This window comes from Heteronotia binoei, chromosome 2, assembly GCF_032191835.1.
Source record: "Heteronotia binoei isolate CCM8104 ecotype False Entrance Well chromosome 2, APGP_CSIRO_Hbin_v1, whole genome shotgun sequence".
Lineage (NCBI taxonomy): Eukaryota > Metazoa > Chordata > Lepidosauria > Squamata > Gekkonidae > Heteronotia > Heteronotia binoei.
Genome location: NC_083224.1, coordinates 50,631,761 through 50,655,481, shown reverse-complemented (window position 1 = coordinate 50,655,481; position 23,721 = coordinate 50,631,761). Strand labels below are relative to the sequence as shown.

General features: G+C 43.0%; 1 protein-coding gene across 2 annotated transcripts; it reads left to right on the top strand.

Moving 5' to 3' along the window:
• MYBL2 (MYB proto-oncogene like 2) lies at nucleotides 1–23,307 on the top strand. Of its 2 annotated transcripts, none has more exons than XM_060230939.1 (14): nucleotides 1–273; nucleotides 1,648–1,738; nucleotides 2,669–2,737; nucleotides 2,945–3,037; nucleotides 3,478–3,698; nucleotides 3,829–3,985; nucleotides 4,995–5,261; nucleotides 6,750–7,136; nucleotides 11,566–11,705; nucleotides 12,546–12,645; nucleotides 14,608–14,721; nucleotides 16,063–16,179; nucleotides 19,644–19,793; nucleotides 21,663–23,307. In XM_060230939.1, exons 1-14 carry the CDS (start codon nucleotides 263–265, stop codon nucleotides 21,789–21,791), a joined length of 2,046 nt encoding a protein of 681 aa, XP_060086922.1. In that variant the 5' UTR covers nucleotides 1–262; the 3' UTR covers nucleotides 21,792–23,307. The 2 variants fall into 2 exon arrangements, with proteins under 2 accessions (XP_060086922.1, XP_060086923.1); XM_060230940.1 differs by having other exon boundaries at nucleotides 2–273; nucleotides 16,087–16,179.
• Nucleotides 23,308–23,721: the final 414 nt, after the last annotated feature.

The window sequence follows — 23,721 nt, the reverse complement described above, 5'->3', positions numbered from 1 at the left end:
CCTAATACTGTGTTTGTCGTCTCCCGCGCGCACGCTCAGCGTCAAGTCGCCGGAAAAGGTAGCTGGTTGGGGCGGAGTTGGCGGGAGATAGGAAAGTGCTTTTTGGTCTCCGGCGGGCGCGGGGAAGCTTGCAGCTCCGCCGGTTCAGCTGCGCGCGCTATTCATGGGGGGCTCTCCCTAACAAGAGGTGTTTGCAAGATCCAGCAGCTTCGCGGTTCTTTGGAAAGTTTATTTGATCGGTTTGAAGGCGGTAAAGGGCAAGATGTCTCGCGGGTGAGTTGAATCTCATGCATTTGGGGGCAAGGCGCCTGATCTGGAGGGAACATGTCTTTAGAGTATTTGGGAAGGGGACCTTCCCCGCTCCTTTTTGGCAGCTTCTCCAATCCCACTGGAGTAACATTTTCTGCGATAATAATTTTTTTTTACCAGTCTCCCATTATAGTGGATCATGCATGGGAAATAAGATATGTAATCAGTTCAGTATTTCAAGACAAGGCGAGTTCGAAAAGTATTATAATAAAAACAATGACTGGCGCAGGCTTTTCATTGCTCGGTGGGGAGTGGAAGCAGCTATCAGTCATCTTCAGCAGGCTGGGCTGGGACTCTCTTTAAGGTGATTAAAATGGCCTGCGTGGAACAGAAGGGCGGGTGGTGGGGAGAGGCAAACAGCTGCAATTTTGCTCCCTTCCCCCCGCGCTCAATTTGTTTTCATTAGCTAGATGACGCTTTGATAAGGGAGGGAAGCTTCACCACGGAAACGTGGCCCACTGTCGAAATATGGTGAACTTCATGTAGCTGCTTCTCACCCCATCTTGTTTGAGGCTTCTTGGTGTCAGTGAACTGCAGGATGTATAAATACAGAAATACTGGGAAAGAGTGCAATGTGTAACGCTGTCCCAATAAAAATCTATTGGGGCAGGCTTCGGGTGTAGTATGGGGGAGGGAAGGGGTTTTTTTAATGGTTGTTTAACGGCTTCTGTGAACTTGCATCCATCCAGGTTAACGTAAATGAATATCCATGAGCATATAGCTGCTTGAATGCTTGAAATGGGCCTGTTTGAGCTCATTTAGGATTACAGCATGCTTGGGCTTCAGTGAGCTTCCAAGGGAAGAGCATTTCAAAGCTCAGGGGCAGCCACTGTGACCTCCATTCCACTGAGGTCTGATGTGGTGACTAGAATTAGTAGTTCTGTGACAACATGTAGTGTTCCCCTTTTCTGTCTCCCCATTTGAATATTTTGTTTCTAATGTTGACTTTCCAGCAAAGGGTGTTATCCTAACACACATGAGGGAATAAGTCCTGTTTAGATATGAATAAACATACATAACATCACACTGGACCATGTGTATTCAAGAGCAAATATCCTGGAAGTATCTTCATGATACTTCTGGTCTCATATTCAAGTTGCTTGAAGTATTGTTTATCTTCACCCTTTCTAAGTATACGTTTTAATGATGATTGCGCTAATCTGTACTGGTGGTTGCAAAATGGGGCGGATGATGAAAATCTGACCCAAATTGTTTTCCCTAAATAAAATGGCGTGAAGTGGGACTGTGATCTGCCTGTGAATAAAGTGATGGAGAGATTTGAAAATCCAGAGTAATACTTTCTCTCTCACACACACACATGCACTGTCTTGTTTGTAGAAGTGAAGAGCAAGATGAATTGCTTTACCAGGACTCGGATGTACCAGAACGGCGGGATAACCGGTGCAAAGTGAAGTGGACACGTGAAGAGGTATGGAGAATGGGCAGGGGTTGCTAAAGCAGGAGTAGGCTTGGCTGGAAGTCAGGTATGGGAAGGCTCCTTGGAACATGAGCTTGTGCTCATAAATCCCCTCTGTCTGCCACTCCTTCCTTAGAGGAATGGCAGGAATAGCTTTGCCTTTTAAAAACCTCCTTAAGCATTATTCTCCACTGTTATGAGGGCTAGGAACTTGGCTTTTAAATGCAAACAAGCCTTGATATTATCAGCATGCAAGATTCTTCACTTAAGGCGTGACATTCCAGACACTTGAAGTACATAGAAATAGCCTTTGTTGCCCAGACTTTGTCAAATTATAATAAAAGAAACCAGTGCACTTGTGAATTAATCTTTCTGAGGTAAAAACATTGTAATCTGTGGCTCATGTCTGAGCTTATGTTGTCAACTTGATTGCAGCTTGAGCAGAAGAGTAACACCTAAATGGGCATCCTGTCCCTGACAGATGAGGCAGAGGAGTCAAGATTTTGCTACTAACAAAACACATGTTGTTAGTAGTACAAAGTCCTGCTTTGGCATGCTGTGACCTATGCTGCCACCTGTCTCCAAACCTCCAGTCTGCCGACATATTGCCCTGAAATTTTCCTTTTGAATATAAGAATAACCCTTTTCAGACATTACATTACAATATTGGAACCCACTGATGGAAATGTGTGCTACCTGAGAAGTTCCTGATATTTATAATCAGGGCATTTTTTGAGCAGCAACACAGTTCCAGCTGGCTTGGTATCAAGGTGTGGCCTAATATGCAAATCAGTTCCTGCTGATAGTCACCATTTTGTGTGGGTAGGGCACACTTATGTTGGTGGGCTTCCATAACACATGACGGTAACACGTTTAAATAAATAAAACCAAAATGTTTTGGTAGGCATGTATATGAATGGCTGACCACTTAATTCTTTACAGGACGAGCTATTGAATTCTCTGGTGACAAAGTATGGACATGACTGGAAGTTCCTAGCAAGTCATTTTCCTGTAAGTGGAGTTCTTCAGCAAAGCAACAAGTGTTCTTTGTGGTATTTTGCAAAGAGCTCTTTTCAGAGGTGAAGAAGAGAGCACAGTTACCAGAAACAAAGTTCTACTTGACTATCGGAGAATTCTCTCTGATAATTTTGACTTCTCTTTTTGCTTCCCCAACAATCTTTCCTCTAACTTGTACCTCTTGGAATTGGCTTTTTTCAGAACCGCACTGAACAGCAGTGTCAGTACCGCTGGCTAAGGGTGTTAAATCCAGTCTTGGTTAAAGGTCCATGGACCAAACAGGAAGACCAGAAGGTAACTTCTTTCTTAGTGTTGACTTTCATAGCCCAAAGCCAAAATATTAGTCTTTGTTTTAATGTTCACTTATCTTTGCAGGTAAAATGCCTTTGTAGATTGGAGTGGCAGCAGAATCTCTGTGTGTTCTTCCATTGTTATGGGGTAGAAGTTAAAGAAAGACTGTAACACCTTTAGAAATGCGCAGAGCCTCATACTGTCCTAATTTTTCCACTGGAGTGAGGGTGGGGGAGAAAAGAGAAGATGAAGAGGGGGGTTGATGAGAAAGGAAAAGACAAATACTTGCACAAAATCTCCTCAGCACCTGTCCAGATTGCTTAGGGAAGCACATTTGTTTTGCTTATCTGTGGTTCCTTGTTAGAGCTGCTGGTTTGCAAAGAACAACAGCCTATAGGCAAGCTCACACCATATAACTGTTCCTTTTGTTTTCCCTGAATAAGGTGATAGAGTTGGTGAAAAAATATGGCACAAAGCAGTGGACACTCATAGCCAAACACTTGAAAGGCAGGCTAGGAAAACAGTGTCGAGAACGATGGCACAACCACCTGAACCCCGAAGTGAAGAAGTCATCCTGGACAGAGGAAGAAGACCGCATAATCTGTGAGGCTCACAAGGTTCTGGGAAACCGATGGGCTGAGATTGCTAAGCTACTTCCAGGGAGGTAGGTACTGAATCTGAAGGACTTTGGGTCATTCTGATCTGGAAAGGGGTGATTGAACTGACCAGGAAAATGCTAGGCTGTTTCTCCTTACAATGATTCCACTTACTACCTGTGAAGTCTCTTTTTACAGGACTGACAATGCTGTGAAGAACCACTGGAATTCCACTATCAAAAGGAAAGTGGACACAGGAGGTTTTCTTAATGAAACTAAAGAATCTAAGCCCCTCTATCTCCTGGTGGAGGCAGAAGGCACAGAAAGTCAAAATGCGCAGGAAGCTTCAAGCCAGGTGTTGCAGACTTTTGTCTCTTTCCCCTCTTTGCATTACCTTAGTGTGGCAGACTTTGAGTGTGTGAATTGTCTCAATATTCAGTGCAGTCATTTCCCTTTGTTGAGGTATGGATAAGGTTGCAAATATCAGTTTTGTTTGTGCAGTATTTTGCAAGACCATACTTAGTTCCATAGGCAAATCTGATAATGGTTGGAAATAAGTCAGAGTGTAATAGCTCAGCTAATTTTTAGTTTGAGGCTTGACTTTGTCTTTGGAGAGAGGCTGTGGATCAGTGGCAGAGCCTGTGATTTGCAAGCAGAAGGTTCCAGGTTCAGTCCCCAACATCTCCAGTTAAAAGGACCAGACAGCAGGTGATGTGAAAAATCTCTGCCCAAGACACTGGAGAGTCATTGCCAGTCTGAGTAGGCAATACAGACCTTAATGGACCAAATGATCTGAAGCAGTATAATAAGGCAGCTTCATGTGTCTAGTAATTTAATAGCATCTAACTCCTGTAGCTGAGAAAGGGGCGGGGGAGAGGTTTGAGAGTTGTAAGACTTAATTGATGGAAACAAAAATAGAAGCAAAGCTATGTGTGTCTGGGTTTTTTTTTTGTTACTTTGGCAAAATCACTCAAACCAAAATAAACCCAGCAACCCAAACAAGAGACCTAGGTATTATAATTAATTATAGGTATTATAATTCTAAACAATGATTTAGAATGTGGAATAAAGTATCCATTTAAATGTAATTATAACCAGTGTAAGGCACACAAAAGTCTAGCCAAAAGGAATAGTGTTGAACTGAGAATCTGGTTCACGTATGGCTGGCTTCAAAAGCATTGTGTCGTTTTGATGCATCTTCTGTGTGAAGTACCAATGAAGCTTCATCTGGCTCTGTCCAGTACAGTTTTGGCCATTGCCTCATGATTTTACTACTTGACTTGGCAACCTTGATGTTCTTTTACTGCAGCTGATTACTTACATTATTACATGCAACAACAGAATTCTCTTTTGGTTTCCCACAGCCAGCATTTTTAGCCAACTGGCCAGTGAATGCCTTGGAAATCAAAGAGGAGGAAGCCAATACTGAAGAACCAATTGGCTTCCATCAGCTGCCTTCTGAGCAACCAGCTGTGGGCTTGGAGCAGGACGATGCCAAGGAAGTTACAGAAAACACAGCACCCCATGATGCTTTGGGGGAAGATTCTCCATACACGTGGGTGGTAGAAGCTGGCAGCTATCTGTGTCCTGCTGTTCCATCTATTACAGAAGCTCTGGATATGATTGAATCTGTAAGAAGTGGAATATTGTTTATTGCCATAAGACACTGCACTTGTGGGACTTACATTTGGGGTTATGCTGAACTTTCTGTAAACTTTTTTTTGCAGTTGATCATAACTTTTGGAATTATTTTCCTCAACCCTCCAAACCTGAGGTTTTAGTTTACATAATTTGAGTATTGCCAGTATACATGGAAAGGAATCTAAACTAGGCCAAAAACACTTCACTGCTGCAGGATGTGCTCCAAGCAGTAGACTGTAAGTTGAAGCACAGTCCTAAGCAGAGTTACACCCTTCTAAGCCCGTTGACTTTAGTGGATTTAGAAGGGTGTAACTCACTTAGGATTGTGTTGTGACTTGTGCATTAAAGAGTCTGCTCACTGCAACATATCCATGAAAGTTTCTGTATGGTTGTTGGAGCCAGTAAACTTCATGCAGAGCGTGTGTTGATGTAGATATAATTAGTTGCAGATTTTTAAAATTTCATGATGCATATTCATTGTGATATTTAGTCCTAAGGAAACTATTGTGTATATACATGATGGGCAAATGAAACCTTGTACTGAATGCTGTGCTCTGGGCAGAGAAGAGTTACTGGAGAGTGAGGTCTAACAATATTACTGGGGCTATAGATATGTGAAGATTCCATATCTAAGTATGGACACTCAGTATATAACAAGGCAATTCAATGCTAATGACAGTGGTCTTTTCTACCCCTTCCTCTTCCTTTTTGTTGCATAAGTCTTTCGGTTGGGAGGGGTGGGGCTCACTGGTAGAGCTTGTGGTTGGCATGTAGAAGGTCCCAGTTCCAGTCCCTGCCATCTCCAGCTAAAAGGGTGAAAATGGTAGTGATGTGAAAGACCTCCACCTGAAACCCTGGAGAGCTGCTGCCAGTCTGAGTAGACGGTGCTCACCTTGATGGATTAAGGGTCTGATTCAGTATAAGGCAGCTTCATGTGATCCTGGGGGATATCTCTACCAATTGAAAGGATTTCCATTTTCAAAAAGTTTTATTAGTTTCAGAAAGAAAGACAAGATAGGGGTAGGGGATTGGGATTTTAGAGATAAAAGACACCATACATTCCATTATTTTAACTAGAAATTCTTTCTAAACTTATAATTCTACATTAACTTTTTATCATAGCTTATCCTCTATTTTATCACAACTGCACCAATTCCATTTTACATTTTATAATATATTCTTTTTGTTAAATTTTACTAAATTTGAAAATTCTATAAAAACAAATTTTATACTATAAAGTAAAGGAAAAAAGAAAAATAAGTTCACATCAGAGAATCTTGTCTTGATTATCTAGCCAGGCCGGATTGCCATAAGCCAAGTGGGACTTCCTTACCTTTCATCTCCTCTTGCAACCAGCTTCTTCAGGGTAGGGGACCTCTAGGATCAGCATGAGGGAGCCATTAAAGGTGGACCGTTCATGGAAATTTTCTGCCATATTACCCTTTTTTGTTCTGAAAGCTCTTCTTTTCTTGGCTCAGGACCCAGATGGCTGGTGTGATCTTACTCAGTTTGACCTGCCAGAGGATCCCTCTGCAAGCAACAGCCCAGATAACCAAACCTCTGTCAGGCCTTACTCTTCCTTGCCAAATGTGACTGCATACCGTTTGGATGGCCACACCATTTCAGATCTGAGCAAAGGCAGCAAGGGTGAGCTCATCCCTATCTCCCCACGCACCGACATGACTTTCGGCACGCCACCCTCTGTACTTAAGCGGCAGAAGAAGAGAAGAGTCACCCTCTCACCAGTCACAGAGGGTGGGACTGCTACTAGCCTCTCCTTCCTGGACTCCTGCAACAGCATGACTCCCAAAAGCACGCCTGTCAAGAGCACCCCTGTCAAGACACTGCCATTTTCCCCTTCTCAGGTGTGTAGGTGTAAAATAACTGGTGTGCAGGCACCAGGGATGATTCAGCAGCTGCTGCCAAACTGCTGTTTATATTCTAGACATGGTTGGATTTGGATGCAGCGACCAAATACTTAGAACAGAAATGCCAAATTTTGTGGGGACTTCTGGAATTCTGAGGGCAGGGAATGGGTGCTGTTGCAAAATGGCTGCTATTGTGACTGAAACTAGGGATGTGCAAAAAAAAAAATTCAGAAGTACGCAGATTCAGAAGTATACGGGGGGAAAATATACGGAATCCCGTATATTTCTGAATGCTGTAGTTGGAATAGCCGCATATACGGTAGATGCGCGGCTATTTTCGAATATACGGCCCTATTATACCCTATGGGCCATTGAAATCAATGGCAAATAGGGTATATTTGAAGCCGCCTGGAGGGGAGGGGGTTTGAGGGAGAGCCCCCAAATTTGCAGGCGACTCTCCTACAAACCCCCCAAGCCCCAAAAAGTTTGGGCCAGGGGGTCCCATTCCAGGGGCATCCAAAGAGGGTGCCCCTATTCCACCATTATACCCTATGGGCCATTGAAATTAATGGCAACATAGGGCATAATTAGAGGCTACTGGGGTGCAGGGGGTTTGAGGGAGAGCCCCAAAAACTGCAGGGGACTCTCTCCTACAAAACCCCCAAGTCCCAAAAAGATTGGGCCAGGGGGTCCCTGTCTTTGGGCTCCCCAAAAGGCCCATTGCCAACAATGATGGGGAAAGCCCAATTAGCCGCTTCCTCCACTATAATTGCTGTGGGAAAAGTGGCTCTGGCCAGAGGGGAGTTTGAGGGAGAGGCCCCAAAACTGCAGGGCAGCTTCAGGGGACTCCTTAGCATGAAACCTCCCTGGCCCAAATAGACTGCACCCATCAGTGGGCACCCCAAAAGGAACACTGCTCCCAATGATGAGAAAAAAACAATTAGAGCCACTTCCTCACTGTAATTGTCGTGGGAAAAGTGACTCTAAAGCCAAACCTAACTTCACCAGAGAATCTCTATAGGACCCAAATGTACTACATCCCTCTATCTACTCTGAACCCTGCAGGCCTGGAACCAATATAAACCCAGTTGCCAACATTGCTGCCACACAAAACACAATCTGCTCAAGGTCTGCTCTACAGACCTGACTGCAGCAAACCCAGATGCCAGCTCTCCAGCCCCAAACAATACAGGGAGAGCTGGCCAAGCACAACAAGCATGCTGGCTCTGGGTCTCTCGCCCAGGTGCCAGCTTCCCTGCCACAGAATACACAATCTGCAGATGCCAGCTCTCCAGCCCTGCCCCAAACAACACGGGGAGAGCTGGCCAAGTACAACAAGCATGCTGGCTCTGGGTCTCTCACCCAGGTGCCAGCTTCCCTGCCACAGAACACACAATCTACAGATGCCAGCTCTCTAGCCCTGCCCCAAACAACACAACTCTCAAACAAGAGAAGTGGTGGACCACCACACCTAGCTCCACATCATTCTGTATCTGACACAAAGCAAGAAGCATTTTGATTTACCTTAAGTGATGGATGGTTGGCTGGTCCAGGCTCTTTTGCGTTACCCAGGGTGCACCACAAGGAGGCGAGCCAGAATTGCACCCCAAATGAGGAAGATCACTGGGAGGGCCTCAGATTGTGTGAGAGGAAGGCAACCATTCCTTCTCTCTCAGCTCAGCAACACACCAGCATCACTGTCCCATTAGAGGAACCTCAGCATTGGTATGGCTGCTGGCTGCCTGTCATCATCACTGGCACCTCCCTCTTTCTTCCTCCTTTCCCTGAGGACTCTTAAAGAGAACAGATTCCTCAGGTGTAGAAGAGCTTCATGTAGTCAGCCCCAGCTGAGGAATTACAGACTTTTATAAGCACTTCCTAACAAACCCTTGTTAACAGCCAGCTGCTTGGGAGTACTGCTGTGGCTATTCTAGGCTGTCATCAGCAAACAGCAGACGATGGGCCAGGAGATGTGCACTGTCTCCTTGCTTGTAGCTCCCTTCTAAGCTTCTGTCTCCTGTGCTCAAAAGATGGAGGAGGCCTAGTGGACGGATCTTACTTAACTGGGTCTCACCTGCTTCATCAGGGCTAGGTGCGGTGGCTCTGGGTCACCTGCTGGCTGTGAGCCTTGATTAGTCTGTAATTCCTCAGCTGGGGCTGACTACATGAGGCTCCTCTGCACCTGAGGAGTCCGTTCTCTTTAAGAGTCCTCAGCATTGCTTGTTTCAGGCTGATTTGCATGACACAGATTAGGCTTTGAACTTTATGAATGCCAGTGAAATAAATGTTACCCAGATTGGTAGGCTCCTATTTAATTACGGAAGTTAGCTTAAAAGAGACAAAACTAGAGGGGATCGGGGATCCCCACCTGTGTATTCCCTCAGAGAACTCTCAGGATAAACCAGTCAGGTGTTCAACTCGTAAGTTTTTTTTAAATTGAGAAATGATAAAAGTATAAAACATACACACAAAGCACATAGGGAAACACACACAAGCTAGCTAAGAGGAAAATGGGTGAGTGGGAAAAAGGGAAGGAGTTTCAAGGATATTTACCAGTCTAGGAGATCAAAGGTCTATGGAGAAAGTTGTAATTGAATGGAGTCTGATGGCTCTCCTGGGGATAGGATGTGGATATTAATATTAACTGATGACCTGTGAATTCATAATGTCAGATTTGGACTGGAAGTGCAGGATAGGAGATGCTTCCAGGTGTTATTGATATGCTAACAAGGGAAAATGTGCCAAAGGCAGGATGGAGATGAAAGAGGTTAATTCAATCCAAGCTGAGGCACTGTTTTCCTGAGAAATCCACTTCTAAATAGTTTCCCAGGCTGGTCTTCTGACTGGCATCCTCTTTTGGGGTCATTTCTAGCCCAGGCAGTTTGTTGTACTTACGATATTTGGAGTAATATGTGATTGGTGGTTAGGCTTCTTTTCCCTCTGGAAACCAACCTACCCATCTGTGGGACAGGTCTGACCGCTAACATAAGGGTTTACCATTTTAGGTTTCTGGACATAGGAGTCTTTCTGGGTCTTAAATGTAACATGTGAAGTTGCCCTTTGTTGCATTATTTCATTAAACGGTCTACTGGCCTTAGGCAGTTCTTTCTTTTTTTATTTTAACTTGATCTGTTTTGGGGGAGGGATGGTGGCTCAGTGGTAGAGCATCTGCTTGGTAAGCAGAAGTTCATAGGTTCAATCCCTGGCATCTCCAACTAAAAAGGGTCCAGGCAAATAGGCGTGGAAACCTCAGCTTGAGACCCTGGAGAGCTGCTGCCAGTCTGAGTAGATAATACTGACTTTGATGGATCGAGGGTCTGATTCAGTATAAGGCAGCTTCATATGTTCATATGTTTTTTGCTTTAATTGGTAGTAATTTACTGCTGAAGATTTCTAGAATGTGGAGTCTGTATAGTCTCTAACAAAGACTGCGAGTATTGGTAGATCAAGATAATTTTGAGATTTTTCCTCTCATTCTAATACACACCTGCCAGGCATATTCTTGGCTTTGTTTTTCTATGCTTCCTGTGAAATGGGAGCTACTGATCTACGTGGTATAGGTTTGAGTTGTCTTTGGCGCTAGTATGAGTTGTAATTCAAAGGTAAAATGAAACCAGGTATCATGTTTATGCAAATGCTGGGAAAAAGTAGATCCAATGGGTAGCTGTGTTGGTCTGAAGCAATAGGATAAGAGTCCAGTGGCACCTTTAAGACCAACAAAATTTTATTCAAGGTATGATTTTTCAGGTGCATGCACACTTCTTCAAAAAAGGTATTAGATTTTTCCTGGATGCTTTCTGCTGTAAAACTGCACTCCTAGCTCTCTGGAAGGCCATGATACGCTTGCTGGAGATAGCAGAATGTGCATGTCAGTGAGACATTATCTCAGAAGATTTGGGCATGCACCCTGGACAAATTTACACGGAAGCTTGAAGTTAATGCCTTATTTCAAACTGCCTGTTGTTGACCGTTGTATACTTCATAATGTCAGATTAGGACTGGATATGCTTTTTGTCCCTTAAAATGCAATTTAATTTGACATAGAAATGTCATCTTTGTTGCTTGTAAGGGATTTTGCAAGCATATTTTGTAACTGCAAAGTACTTGGCATTCAGAATGTTTTGACAAAGAAGATGGGAAGGTGTAGAGTGTAGCTGAGGGTGGTGTGGAAGGCAGCTTGTTAGTAACTACAAGGAAAGGTAGAGAGTTCTGTAAGATACGGTTCTATGAATATGGGACTGTTTGACATTAAAGAAAATTATGATTGCGCTTTTGTTGAATGGTGTCAATTTGGAAAGTCACTGTAGTCTTCCTGTATTGTCACATTGTCTCAAAAATGCTTATGGTTTAATTCCCCCCCCCTTCACATTAGGCTCCCTTGCTGTAAACTTTTCCAGCTTATTTGTGGTGAATGTTTATTTGGCAGTTCTTAAATTTCTGGACCAAACAAGACACTCTGGATCTCGAGAACCCCTCGTTAACCTCCACACCTGTGTGCAGCCAGAAAGTAATAGTGACCACTCCATTACACAGAGACAAGACACCATTACTCCAAAAAAATTCTGCGTAAGTCATTGTCTTATCATTCTCTCCCTAATTTACGTCCTGCGTGCAGGCATGTCTTAGTTTGACCAACTGTGTTATCACTAGGCCCACTGTTTCTCCAGGAGTAATTAAGCTCAGCTGGTATGGTTCTAGATGGACATCACTGTGCACCCCACACAAGCCACACTGAGCTGCAGTACTGTGCTATCAACAGTGCTGTGTTATCAGCAGCTGATACAATACTGTGGTATTTTATTTTATTACGTTTATGTCCCACCCTTCCCTGATGGACTCAGGGCGGCTAACATCAATTAACATCAACCAACAGCTCCACCCCATCCCACAATGTTGGCTTTCACTATCCATCCCAGGGCAGCGCTATAATTCTCTAAAGTTTGATGCCAGGCAAACAACTGTGGGGATTCAGAGTGTGTATATGTCCTCTGAAGGTCCTGAAGTGATTTGTGAAGTTTTGTTATTTCATTTGTTAGAAACTGGAGAAAGGATGAGGAAAATCCACTGAATTGCTGTGGAGCCAGTACACTGAGATAGCAAAACCTCCACAGTGTGGTTTTGTTCATGTTTCTGGCATGAAAACTGTTCACGCTGACACTCTCAAGAGCCATCTTGGGTGGGATCCACAGTTAAAACTACTTTCTGTCTTGTCCTATGTTTTGGAGGCATTCCAGAAAGAGATTGCCTTTTGTGACACCTCTTGATTAGTCTCATGCTGACAATCCCCATGCAAAGTCAAATCATCCAGTGGCAGCTTCACATCTTCACTTGTTACCTCCATTTGAGTCCTCTCATGGACTGAAAATTCAGAATTCTAACCCCCCCCCCTTCCTTTTGCATTTTCAGGTTTGTGACACCTGATCAGAAATATGTAGCAGACAACACACCTCATACGCCTACGCCTTTCAAGAATGCTCTGGAGAAATATGGTCCACTGAGGCCTTTGGTATGCATGTGGCTGTCTTGTGAATCCTTCCTACAGAATGTTATGTTCTACTTTTCATGTTGTGATCACACTAGAAATTCCTCAAGGAATGGCTCAAAAATACAGTATGTAGAAATATTTTCACATTCAGCAGAATTAAGCTTGGTAGGAAAAAAAACAGAAGGCTTTAGAGTAGGCTGGTATACTGGGCTGTCTACTGGGCTACTAATACTGGTTTACATTTGTTCGGTCTAATGGTACTCTGGCTGTCTAAACAGTTTTATCTAATAACAAAATGGATGGCTCAGTTACCTTGCTTTTTAGTTCCTTTGTGACCCTCTCAACAAACAAAGTAACTAAAACCAGACCCAGACATTTTATTTGCTTTTCCCCATGCTAAGAAATAATCTGGTTTCTCAGTTCAGACATATTTTCCCCTGAAGTCTGCTGACACTGTTAGCCAATGAAACAAATTTATGTAGACTTTATTTTTCTGCCTTTTTGCCTTTGATACAGTAACTATTCTGAGGTGGTTAATACTCCCACAGCACCATTTTTGTTTGCTTGGTTTTTTTTTAAAGTAACACTTTCATCGAGGTCATGAGGTAGCTCTTTCCCCACCCTCGCCCTCCCCAATTATCTGAGCTGTTTGGAGAAACATGTAGTAACTGGGGGCTCAGCGAATCTTTTACCCCAAATTCAGCTTGCTAGGGGCTGGTTTAAACAGGCTGTGTGCAGCATCATTTAAGATGCCTTACCTGTTGTGGTTATCCACACAGCTCTGTGATTAGCTTGCCCTTTACACAGATTTATATGAACACATGAAATTGCCTTATATTGAATTAGACCATTGGTCCATCAAGCTCAGTATTATCTAATCAGACTGGCAGCAGCTCTCCAGGGTCTCAGGGAAAGGTCTTTCACATGGCCTACTACCTGGTCCTTTCAACTGGGGATGCTGGGGATTGAACCTGGGACCTTTTGCATGCAAAGCAGATGCTCTAGCACTGAGCCACGGCCCCTCCATGGAGTGCTCATGAGCAATGTTCCCTCTAAGCTGCGGAGTCTTTTGAGCAAAAATTCTACTTTATGAGCTACTGGCATAAAAGTTGTGAGCTAGTGCATAAATTAGTGTGCTCTGGGGTCATCCTTCCTGAGCGAAGACAAAAAGTATGAGTTGGAGGTTAAAAATCTGTGAGCTAGGTCATGCTAACTCAACTTAGAGGGAACACTGCTCATGAGCCATCGCAACTGCTGTTTGAGCACCATTCTTTTTTGGTACATGGGGTAGGATCCCCATGAAAGACGTTTTGCCTAAATTGGCCTTCACTTTCTACCTTCAAGATCCCCAACATCTCTGAGAGGTTTTTCTCTTTCCACCCCCATTTTCTTGCTGAAGCAGATGAAGGAAAGATACTGTCTACAGAGCAGCTAGCAGTGGGGAAGCATGAAATAATTATTTTTTTTCCTTTATGGGCTGTTTCTCAGTGGTGATATCAAGATACAAAAGACTCAAGGGGGATACCAAAATACAATGCAAATAAAGGCAAAATTATACAAATAACAAAGGATGCAATGAAACTGAATTGCAAGCTTAAGAAAAACACACTCTAAACAATATACTGCCTGAAATTTAACAGAATAAATCTGATGCATTTGTACAGATGGAGATTAGTGCTTTGTGGGAAGTGTGCTGCTTTATAGAAAAAGTAGGCTTTTATATCTCTCCTTTCTCTACATTAAGGGAAGTCTCAAAGTGGTTCCTCTCCCCTGTGAGATGGGGGGTGGGGGGGCTGAGAGAGCTCTGACTGGCCTGAGGTCACCCAGCAGGAATGGGGAATCAAGCCCAATTCTCCAGATTAGAGTCTGCCACTCTTAACCACTACACCAAGCTGATATACTTCAAAAATTGAATTAGATGCTGCTGTGCCACTGACTGCCTTATGTCCTTTGGTTTCTCCTCTTTTGCTTTCCTAATCCCAGCCGCCTACACCTAGCCTGGAAGAGGATTTGAAAGAGGTACTGCGGAGTGAGGCTGGCATTGAGCTGATCATAGAAGATGACGCGAAGCCAGAGAAGCAGAAGAGAAAACAAGGAGTAAGTCTCTCTATAGTCTATGCTGTCTTGTGTTTTTATTCAGCCTTAGGATGTGTACACTTGGGTCACTATTGGGTGGGAAACTGTTACAGTGCTGCAGGAATTTGGGGACATTGGGCACTCTCTTTCTCTGGTAATCTGTAAAGCCTGTTTTGCTGTAGAAGCTGCCTCTTGCTGTGAATGCTTTTCAGCAATGAGATAAATGCTCTGGTGTCCAGAGGGCAAGAGTAGATCTAATTGGTCTACATTAAAAGGTAAAGGTAGTCCCCTGTGCAAGCACCAGTCGTTTTCGACTCTGGGGTGACGTTGCTTTCACAACGTTTTCAGAGCAGACTTTTTACGGGGTGGTTTGCCATTGCCTTCCCAAGTCATCTACACTTTTCTCCCAGCAAGCTGGGTACTCATTTTATCGACCTCGGAAGGATGGAAGGCTAAGTCAACCTGGAGCCAGCTACCTGAACCAGCTTCCGCTGGGATCGAACTCAGGTCGTGAGCAGAAGGCTCCAACTGCAGCACTGCAGCTTTACCACTCTGCACCACAGGGCTTACATTACAAGAGTAAATTTCAGCAGGAGAAACTTCATAACAGATTGTGTGGTTCACCAGTGCAATCAGTTCTCTAGGAGGGGTGATGGACTCTCCGTTACTGGAGGTCTTCAAGCAGAGGTTGCTGGGCATGTACCCCTTAACTGTGGAAACAGAGTGTCTTAATGGTGTGTTCTTCATGGTAATCTGAGTTTGGCACTGGTGTACTAGGAGCTTTGCTGCCAACTATCACAAATGGAGAAAGCTTGCAGGGAGAAAGTTGATTGCTTTGAAATGCTGTGTTGGAGGAGAGTTTTATGGATACTGTGGATGGCCAGAATGACAAATGGTCAAATCAAGCCAAAAATCTAGCTCAGTTAACTAAACTGAGGCTATCGTATGTTGGTTATTTTGTGAGAAGATAAGAGTCACTGGAATAGACAATGATGCTAGGAAAAGTTGAAGGCATCAGGAAAAGAGGAAGACCCAACATGAAAAGGATTGACTCTATAAAGCAAGTCACAGACCTCAGTTTGCAAAACCTGAGCAAGCCTGTTAAAAGACAGAATGTTTTGGAGGTCATTAATTAATTCATAAAGTCAAAATCAACTTGACGGCACTTAACACATACTCAGATATTGCAAGTGTGTCCCGATAAATACCTTCTCTGTAACTTGATGCTCAGTTGGTTTTGTCTAAATAGAATCTGTCTGTTGGTCTCCAAATTCTTTCCTCCTGGCTTTGCTGCTTGTAAGTTCTGCAACACTTAATTTTTTCTTTGAAATTCTTGTGTCTCCCCACCCCCATCCCCCGCAGCTGCGCAGGAGTCCCATTAAAAAGGTCAGGAAATCTCTCGCCTTAGACATTATGGATGAAGACTTGAAGTTGACCGTTTCCACCCTGGCCAAACCTGTGTGCTTCAAAAGAGGTCAGGTAAGTCACAATCAGATGGGAGAGTAGGAAGATCTGGAGCCCACAGCTGTAAAATATGCATACTGAAACAGTTGGGTACGTGTGCACTGAGGATATTCAGCTGCCTCTGCATAGCCCACCATCATTTTTCTTGTATTGATTCTATTAATAGAACAGTAGAGGGCCCCTACTCACCTCCATTGGTGGGAAAGCTACTGGAGAAGTGCTATTTTGATTGGAAAAGGCTTTGCAGGAAATAGTGAATCAGCTTCTCCCACTCCAATTCAATGACATATGCAGGAGCTGCTTCACTCAACTGTATTTCAGTTTGCTTTTGAAGGTAGTAGAGTGCTTCAAGGTTTCCCATATCTTGCCTAGTTTGACCTGTAGATATCTCTGTATTATCTTAGCTGTGACAGTTAGTTATCTGTTTGTAGGGCACATGCCTTAGTCCAGAAAAAAAACCCATCTGTACTTGAGTGGCAGTGTGGTAGAAAGGAAATATAAGAACCCTTTTAAGAAGTCATATTCCTCAGTTGCGTTGTCATATGAGAAACATACTGAACTATTCCAGCAGAGACCATCATACCTATGATACAGAGGGTCATCTCCCTACCCCAGATCTGCTTCTCTTTTTACTACACAAGGGCTGATGGGGTTGTAAGCAAACACTACAGGAAGGAAATACCAAAAGTTCATTGCAGTTATGGAAACCTTCCTTGCCCCTTCAGTCTGGGATGCTGAGGAAGCAACTTTCTGGGACAGTCATTTCTGTAGGTGCCTTTTAATGGTGAATGTGCTCTGTTCATTTTAAGGTATGCTCCTGGTTTGTCATAATCCTACAAATCCCATATGGCTTTTTAAAATTGTGTGTTTATGCCTCCTTAATTCTGATGTACAGAGCCACATGGCACAGAGTGGTAAGTTGCAATGCTGCAGTCCAACCTCTGCTCACGACCTGAGTTCAATCCTGGTGGAAGCTGGGTTCAGGTAGCCAACTCAGGGCTGACTCAGCCTTCCATCCTTCCGAGGTCGTTAAAATGAGTACTCAGCTTGCTGGGGGCAAAGTGTAGATGACAGGGGAAGGCAATGGCAAACCACTCTGTAAAAAGTCTGCCATGAAAATGTTGTGATGCGACGTCACCCCAGAGTCAGAAATGACAGGTGCTTGCACAGGGGCTACCTTTTACCTTTTTAATTCTGATGTAAGTCAGTGCAGTTTTGCTGTAGTACAGATTGGATGGCAGAGGCTTGTTTCTTATCCAAGACTGCATTTGGACCATGCTGCTTTTCAGAAACTGGAAATGTAGTCCCCGGCAGACACCCTCATAAACTTCAATAGGTTTAGAAGAATTTAACTCTGCTCAAGATTGTACTGACAGTCCTGTAACCTGCAAATGAAGGGTTCAGGTCCCTGAAGAAAAAAGAATAGTGAACAGCTGGACTTGATTAAGTAACTATACAGCTAAATGGTTTCTTTGTGGCCCCAGGCTATTGGAGCAAGGTTATGCATCTTTGTATCTAAGGTCTGTACCATGTACATTTTGCTTTGTCCATGTGCAGAAATGCCTGGCATTTAAGTCTTGGACAAAGTTAAAGTTGTCTTACAAACAGCCTGATCTAATGTATGGTTACTCAGCATTAAGTTGTAATGCATTTCATTGGACTTATTCCCAAGTATATGTGGACTGAAGTGGTATGGCTATCGACTGACTGTACCACTTTAGGCTAATTTTTTTTAAAAAATTATTTTATATGCAATGAGTATTTAAGCACATTGTGATGGTGGAAAGTGCTGTCAAGTCACAGCTGATGTACAGTGACCCCCGTTAAGTTTTCAAGGTGAAAGCACATTGTGGAAAGATACTTAAATAAAGCTTATATTATATGAATATATTAGTTTACTATATGCAAGGATGTTTAATAAACCCTCCTTGTTTTTCTTAGAATATTTACAGACTGCTTTCCCTTAGTCAGGAAATGAAGACATAATCAATAGTAATGTTTCACTTAACTTTTCTTCTCTCCCCCCCCCAAAAAAAAAAGACAAAAGGAAAGGAATGAAGAATATATAGGAAAAGCTCCAAGATGCAGGGGCAAATAGTCAATAGAAATACAAGAGAAATAGTCAAAAACTTCTTGCCGCAACCTCCATCTGTCATCTGAATTGGTGCAGTCCCTAATTCCATCTCTCAGTGGACCACTTCACTAGTGGTACTGTATAGGAGGACACTCTACATTTCCTGTTTATAGGAGTCAGTGTGGTTTGGCAGGCACACTATTTGTCTTAGAGCCCAGAGGGTAACACCTAAAGTCCAGGTTGTTCACAGACTCAGTGGGTGGCCTTGGATCTGTAAAACAAGGATATTAGTTATATGGCCTAGAGCTATGAGTTTCTAAGATAAGCTTGCATTAAATAATACCTTTTCTTAGCCATGGGGAATAAGAGCAAAGGATGTAAATATCTTTGTATGGTTGCAAATAATGTTTTTTGAAGAACTGGAACTCATGAAAAATTACAGCAGGGCTTTTACATTAAGCAATGAAGAAGAGGCGTAAGGATAAGGCCTAGCTTACTGGGATATATACATTTTATGTCTTCAGAATCATGTGCAACACAGCCATATTCATAGACAGACAGTTCTCGTGATCCTTGGGCTGGGGAAATTGCATGAATTTTTGGAACCTGTATTTTTGTGAAAGCCCTCTCAGCCCCACCCACTGCACAGAGTGTCAGTTGTGGGGGGAGAAAATAAAGGAGATTGTAAGCCGCTCTGAGTCTCTGATTCAGAGATAAAGGCGGGGTATAAATCTGCAGTCTCTTTCTTTCTTTCTTTCTTTCTTTCTTTCTTTCTTTCTTTCTTTCTTTCTTTCTTTCTTTCTTTCTTTCTTTCTTTCTTTCTGTCTCTCTCTCTCTTTCTCTCTCTCTCCTCCCCTCTCTCCCCCTCTCCCTCCCTCTTCTTCATTGTACTGAAAACTTCAAGGGGGCAGATATCAGTGCTTGCACTGGCACTACAGAGTGACTGTGTTATGAACTGGGCCCTAAATTTAATGGACCTTGATAAATAGCTGTTGAAGCCAGTCAGACCCTGTCAATCCATTTATGGATGTTTCACCATAACCTTATTAACTAGAAAGATGTCAGGCTTTTGTATGGGGAGTGGATTCTCTAGTGATTCAGTGGCGTTGTTGCACAGCAGCAGGCTTTGGAGTTCATTACCCACAGATACCCACTGATAACTATACTAGGCGGCACAGCTGATAAGGGTATGGAATTTATAGTTTTAATCACAGCTCAGATGAATCATTAAGGTGCTCTCTCTTTCTCTGTGGAAAGCATTACATCATGATTGAAAGATAAGGGATATCTGATTATGTTAAGCACCTCTAACTCCCCCCCCTTTTTTTGTGGGAGGGAATTTAGGCAAGCTTATCTGAGCAGTAGCTTTTCTAATGACTGTTCCTCTTCTCTTGGTTGGTTGCAGTCTGTGAGCTTCCTTTCCCAGTCCCTAAACCTGTCTGTGTCAAGCAGCAAGAGTGAGAGCAGCCTGCTCAACCGAGGGTTTGTTCAAGTAAAGACAGAGAAAACACCATCTTCCAAGAAAATCCAAAGCAAATACAGGCCGCCAACCGTGGTAAGTGTGGCCATGGCACTCTCCTCTCTCTTGTGGCCACTTACTAGCTCTCAAAACACAACAGTGTGGGAGCTAGTGGACAATGAGGACAATGTTGTGTGCATGTCCTTCCCACCCCCACAAGACCCACTGTATTTTGGAAATCAAGGTGGAGGAAAACCTCCTGTGTTTGTATGTAGCCTGGATCTTCCAAGTTGTAGCCTGACACTGCACCATATTTATACAGGCTGTCCAGAATTGAGTTTTCTTAGTGTGGATTTTTAAAAAAATTACCTTGATGTAAAACCAACTGACGAAAAGTGTCCTAGTATACTGCATATTTTATTTATTTAAGAGATTTGTCACCTCTTCAGATGCTGGCATAGTGGGAAGAGACTTTTATTTGAGTTGCACAACACTGGAATTTGAGGCTCATAGTAGCCACAGAATTTGAGTCCCTTAAAGCAGAATTTTATGAATTGTTACTGAGTATTATTTAACATCTATATGCATCCCCAGTTAATTGGGGGGGTTGGGCTGAGCTGCCTTCAGTATGCTGAAGACAGCCACATGTATCTGTTAATAGATGGCCAGCTGGACTCTGCCCTGAATATTTTGCCCTGGGCTTTGGAGGCCGTGGCTGGTTGGTTATAGCAGAGTTGACTGAAACTAAATCTATCAAAGATGGAGGTCCTGTTTCTGGATTCGGGCAGGGCCAGATGGGGGAATCCAACTCCTCACCCTTGGTGGGGTATTTTTAATACCGGCGCCACCTGTTCAGAGTCATATCTGTAGGATTGCCTCCCCCATTATGTCCCCAGAAGAGCTTTATGGTCATCTCAGCAATATCGTTTGGTAATCTTTGGCCCAAAAGGTATCCGGTTAGCTTTAGCCAGGGCCAGAACTTTTTTGACTCTGGCTCCAGCCTGGTGGAACATCCTTCCTAGTGAGATGAGGGACCTGTGGGACTTACTTCAGTTCCACAGGGCCTGTAAGTGGAGCTGTTCTGCCATGGCTTTGGTTGAGATGGCAGGTGTCAAATTTGATTGGCCTCTCCTGCTCTAACCCACATGTGGCTCGTTGTTATTGGTCAGGTCCCACCTATTAATATGCCAGCCTTTATGTTTGCAGGCAGTATAAACCCGGTACCTGGGGATCTTATTGGACTGCCATCATTAGATATTAACTGTTTCAGATTTTATGGGAACTGTTTGACTGTTTTATTGTTTTATCGTTCTATTGTGACCTGCCCTGAGCCTGCCTGTGGGGCAGGGCAGAATATAAATCATATGAAATAAAATAAACAAGTCCGAAAAGAAAGGAGCTAGTGCACAACACGCTTTACAAGTTTACCTTTGTGAGACATCAACAGCCTGGAAAAGAAGCCCATTATCACTAGCTTCTCTGAGACAAGGTGTGGTACAGTGGTTAAGAGTGTCTGACTAGTACATGGAAGACCCAGGTTTGACTCTCCACTTGTGCCATGGAAGCTTGCAAGGTGACTTTGGGCCAATCACACACACACCACACACACAGAGAGGCTGATCTACGTCATAGGGTTGTTGCAAGGATATAATGGAGGAGAGGAGAATGATGTAAGCCATATTTTGTTCCCAAAGGGGAGAAATCTGATTTACAAATGAATCAAGTAAGTAAATAAATTCTCTCCCTGCTTGTCTAGAGGCAATTCTGACTTGCCAAAGGCAAGTGGTTGAGTGCTTAAGAGAATTTTCTCAACCTTAGTATTCCCAGTTTCCTTTTTTTGTTGGGGGGAGGGGGTCTCAGTGCTGGGAAAGATTGTTCTCTGCATGTAGATTAAGTGCCAATCAGAATAGGCCATACTGGTGACTGAAAAGGTGGGTTCATATGTTCATGTGTTCTCTTCCTTAGATGTCCAGTGCCTGGAAAACTGTGGCATGTGGTGGCTCTAGAGATCAGCAGATCATGCAGGACAAAGCTCGGGAGATCTTGGGCGTGTTGAAACAGAACCAAACATCACGGACACTGATCTTATCTTGAAAGACTCCATAACCTTTCATAGTTTCTTATTTTTATATCAATGGGGCAAGGCAACAGGAAAACAAACTGCTGCCCTGCACTTGCTTTCATTTCTTCCGAGTATTTTGTCATGGAGACTTCAATTAATTGTTCCAAGTTCTGAGTTCTAAATGGGTTGCAGTTTTGGAAATCTTTTGTAGCAGAATAGATGCCAAGAGCTGGACAACAGCCCAACATTATTAAAGTTGAGGTATCGCCACTTTCCTTGACAGTCGTCCTCTTACCATTTCTATAAATGGAACTTGAGAGCAGTCTTGTTCTTTCTTTCAACTAATCTGCAAGACAGTGGTCTAAGCAGTGGATCAGTGCTTGGTAGAGAACACCTGGAACTCTGGATTTGGTTTTGACCTCCTTGAACAGATCTATGGAAGTGCAATTCTCTAAAGTCCCTGCTGGTTTCATCAGTACAATCATGTATTTTGCTCTTGTTTTTTTTCTTCTGGCAGTGGATTGGGACAGAAGAATACCTGTTATACAGTATCTAATGTTTTGCTCATTAAATTGAGGGATAGTAGAGCAGCAATAATTTCTTCCCTGGATCATTGCAGCCTATATTAGAAATAATAAAATCACATCTTCTAAAGCCACCCTAGCATATCCGTGTCCCCTTACTCAGATCGGACATCACATGCTAGACCCATATGTATTGAACTTTTGTGCAAACTACGAAAGTAAGGGAACTGAGGGATCATGCCCACCACAAACTTATTATCTGTTTCTTATCCTGAACCATATCAGCAATATGTAAGAATCTCTAGCGATCTTGCAAGGATGCTCAGGAGACTTGTTTAGCTTATTTCCATTAAGACTCTTAATTCATTAAAAAAATTTCAGTTGGTTTAAGCAACTGACTTCTATGCATTTAATCCTCAGAATAGGTAGATTTTTGAGATTAGTGGAAACATGAAATCACTTAGTTTAATAAATAAAAGGTGTCACTCAGTGTTGGAAATCAAAGGTTATCTTTACCATTTTTGTTTTTTACAGCAAAACCAGAATAGTTCCCCAAACAAAATAGTATGACCTTAACTCTAGCGATCACCAATTTTAAAGTCAATACTCAATGACAAATCTGTATGGAATTCAGGGTGCCCTCTGCACAGTTACCAGAGATGAACAGGTTCCTGGGACCTACTGATAAACCTTAGGAAGGGGTATGCCATGATAAGAAAATCCCAAGAGGAATGCTGAGACTGAGGAAATGGAGTCACAGCATACAGGGTTCAAAGTGACTTCACTGAATACCAGTGAAACAAAACTCCACTGGAATTTAATGCCGCATGATTCAGTGTTGATGGGGTTCTGATGTGGTAGCTTTACATTTCTTTGAATCAGTAATGGAAAGTGGCTGTGTTTAATCAGACGGGTAAACTCCAAGACAGAGATGGAGACTGAAAAGAATTTTGTTGCTGAAATACTGTCTTAAACCAAAATAAAAGGTGGGATAGAAATGTTTTAATAAAATAATAAAATACTATTCAGGAATCATATTTTCTTGTGTAAACATTAAAGATAAAATAGGGGGAAAGCTATATTATTTTGAAGTCCACCAGATGGTGCTGATGCCAACCCTTTCATTCCAGCTCAGTTTATCAGCCTGATAAGATTAGGTCTGAGGAAGGGGCAAGCAACTACCTGAAGGCAGGTAGGCTCTGCTGAGAAAAATACTTTCCATTATTGCATCACATCTGCAGAGGCAGAAGGAGATACTGGGAAGATGTGTGTGCAAGTGAAGACACTGAATATTTCCCTGTGCAATACACACAAGATACGGGCCCTCTTCACAAGTTACAGTGAATGCATCTACAATTGGTGTACAATTGATTCTCCTTTATGTGCATTGAGCAATTCTCATACTACAGTCAGTGAATACACAGATGCTTGTATGACT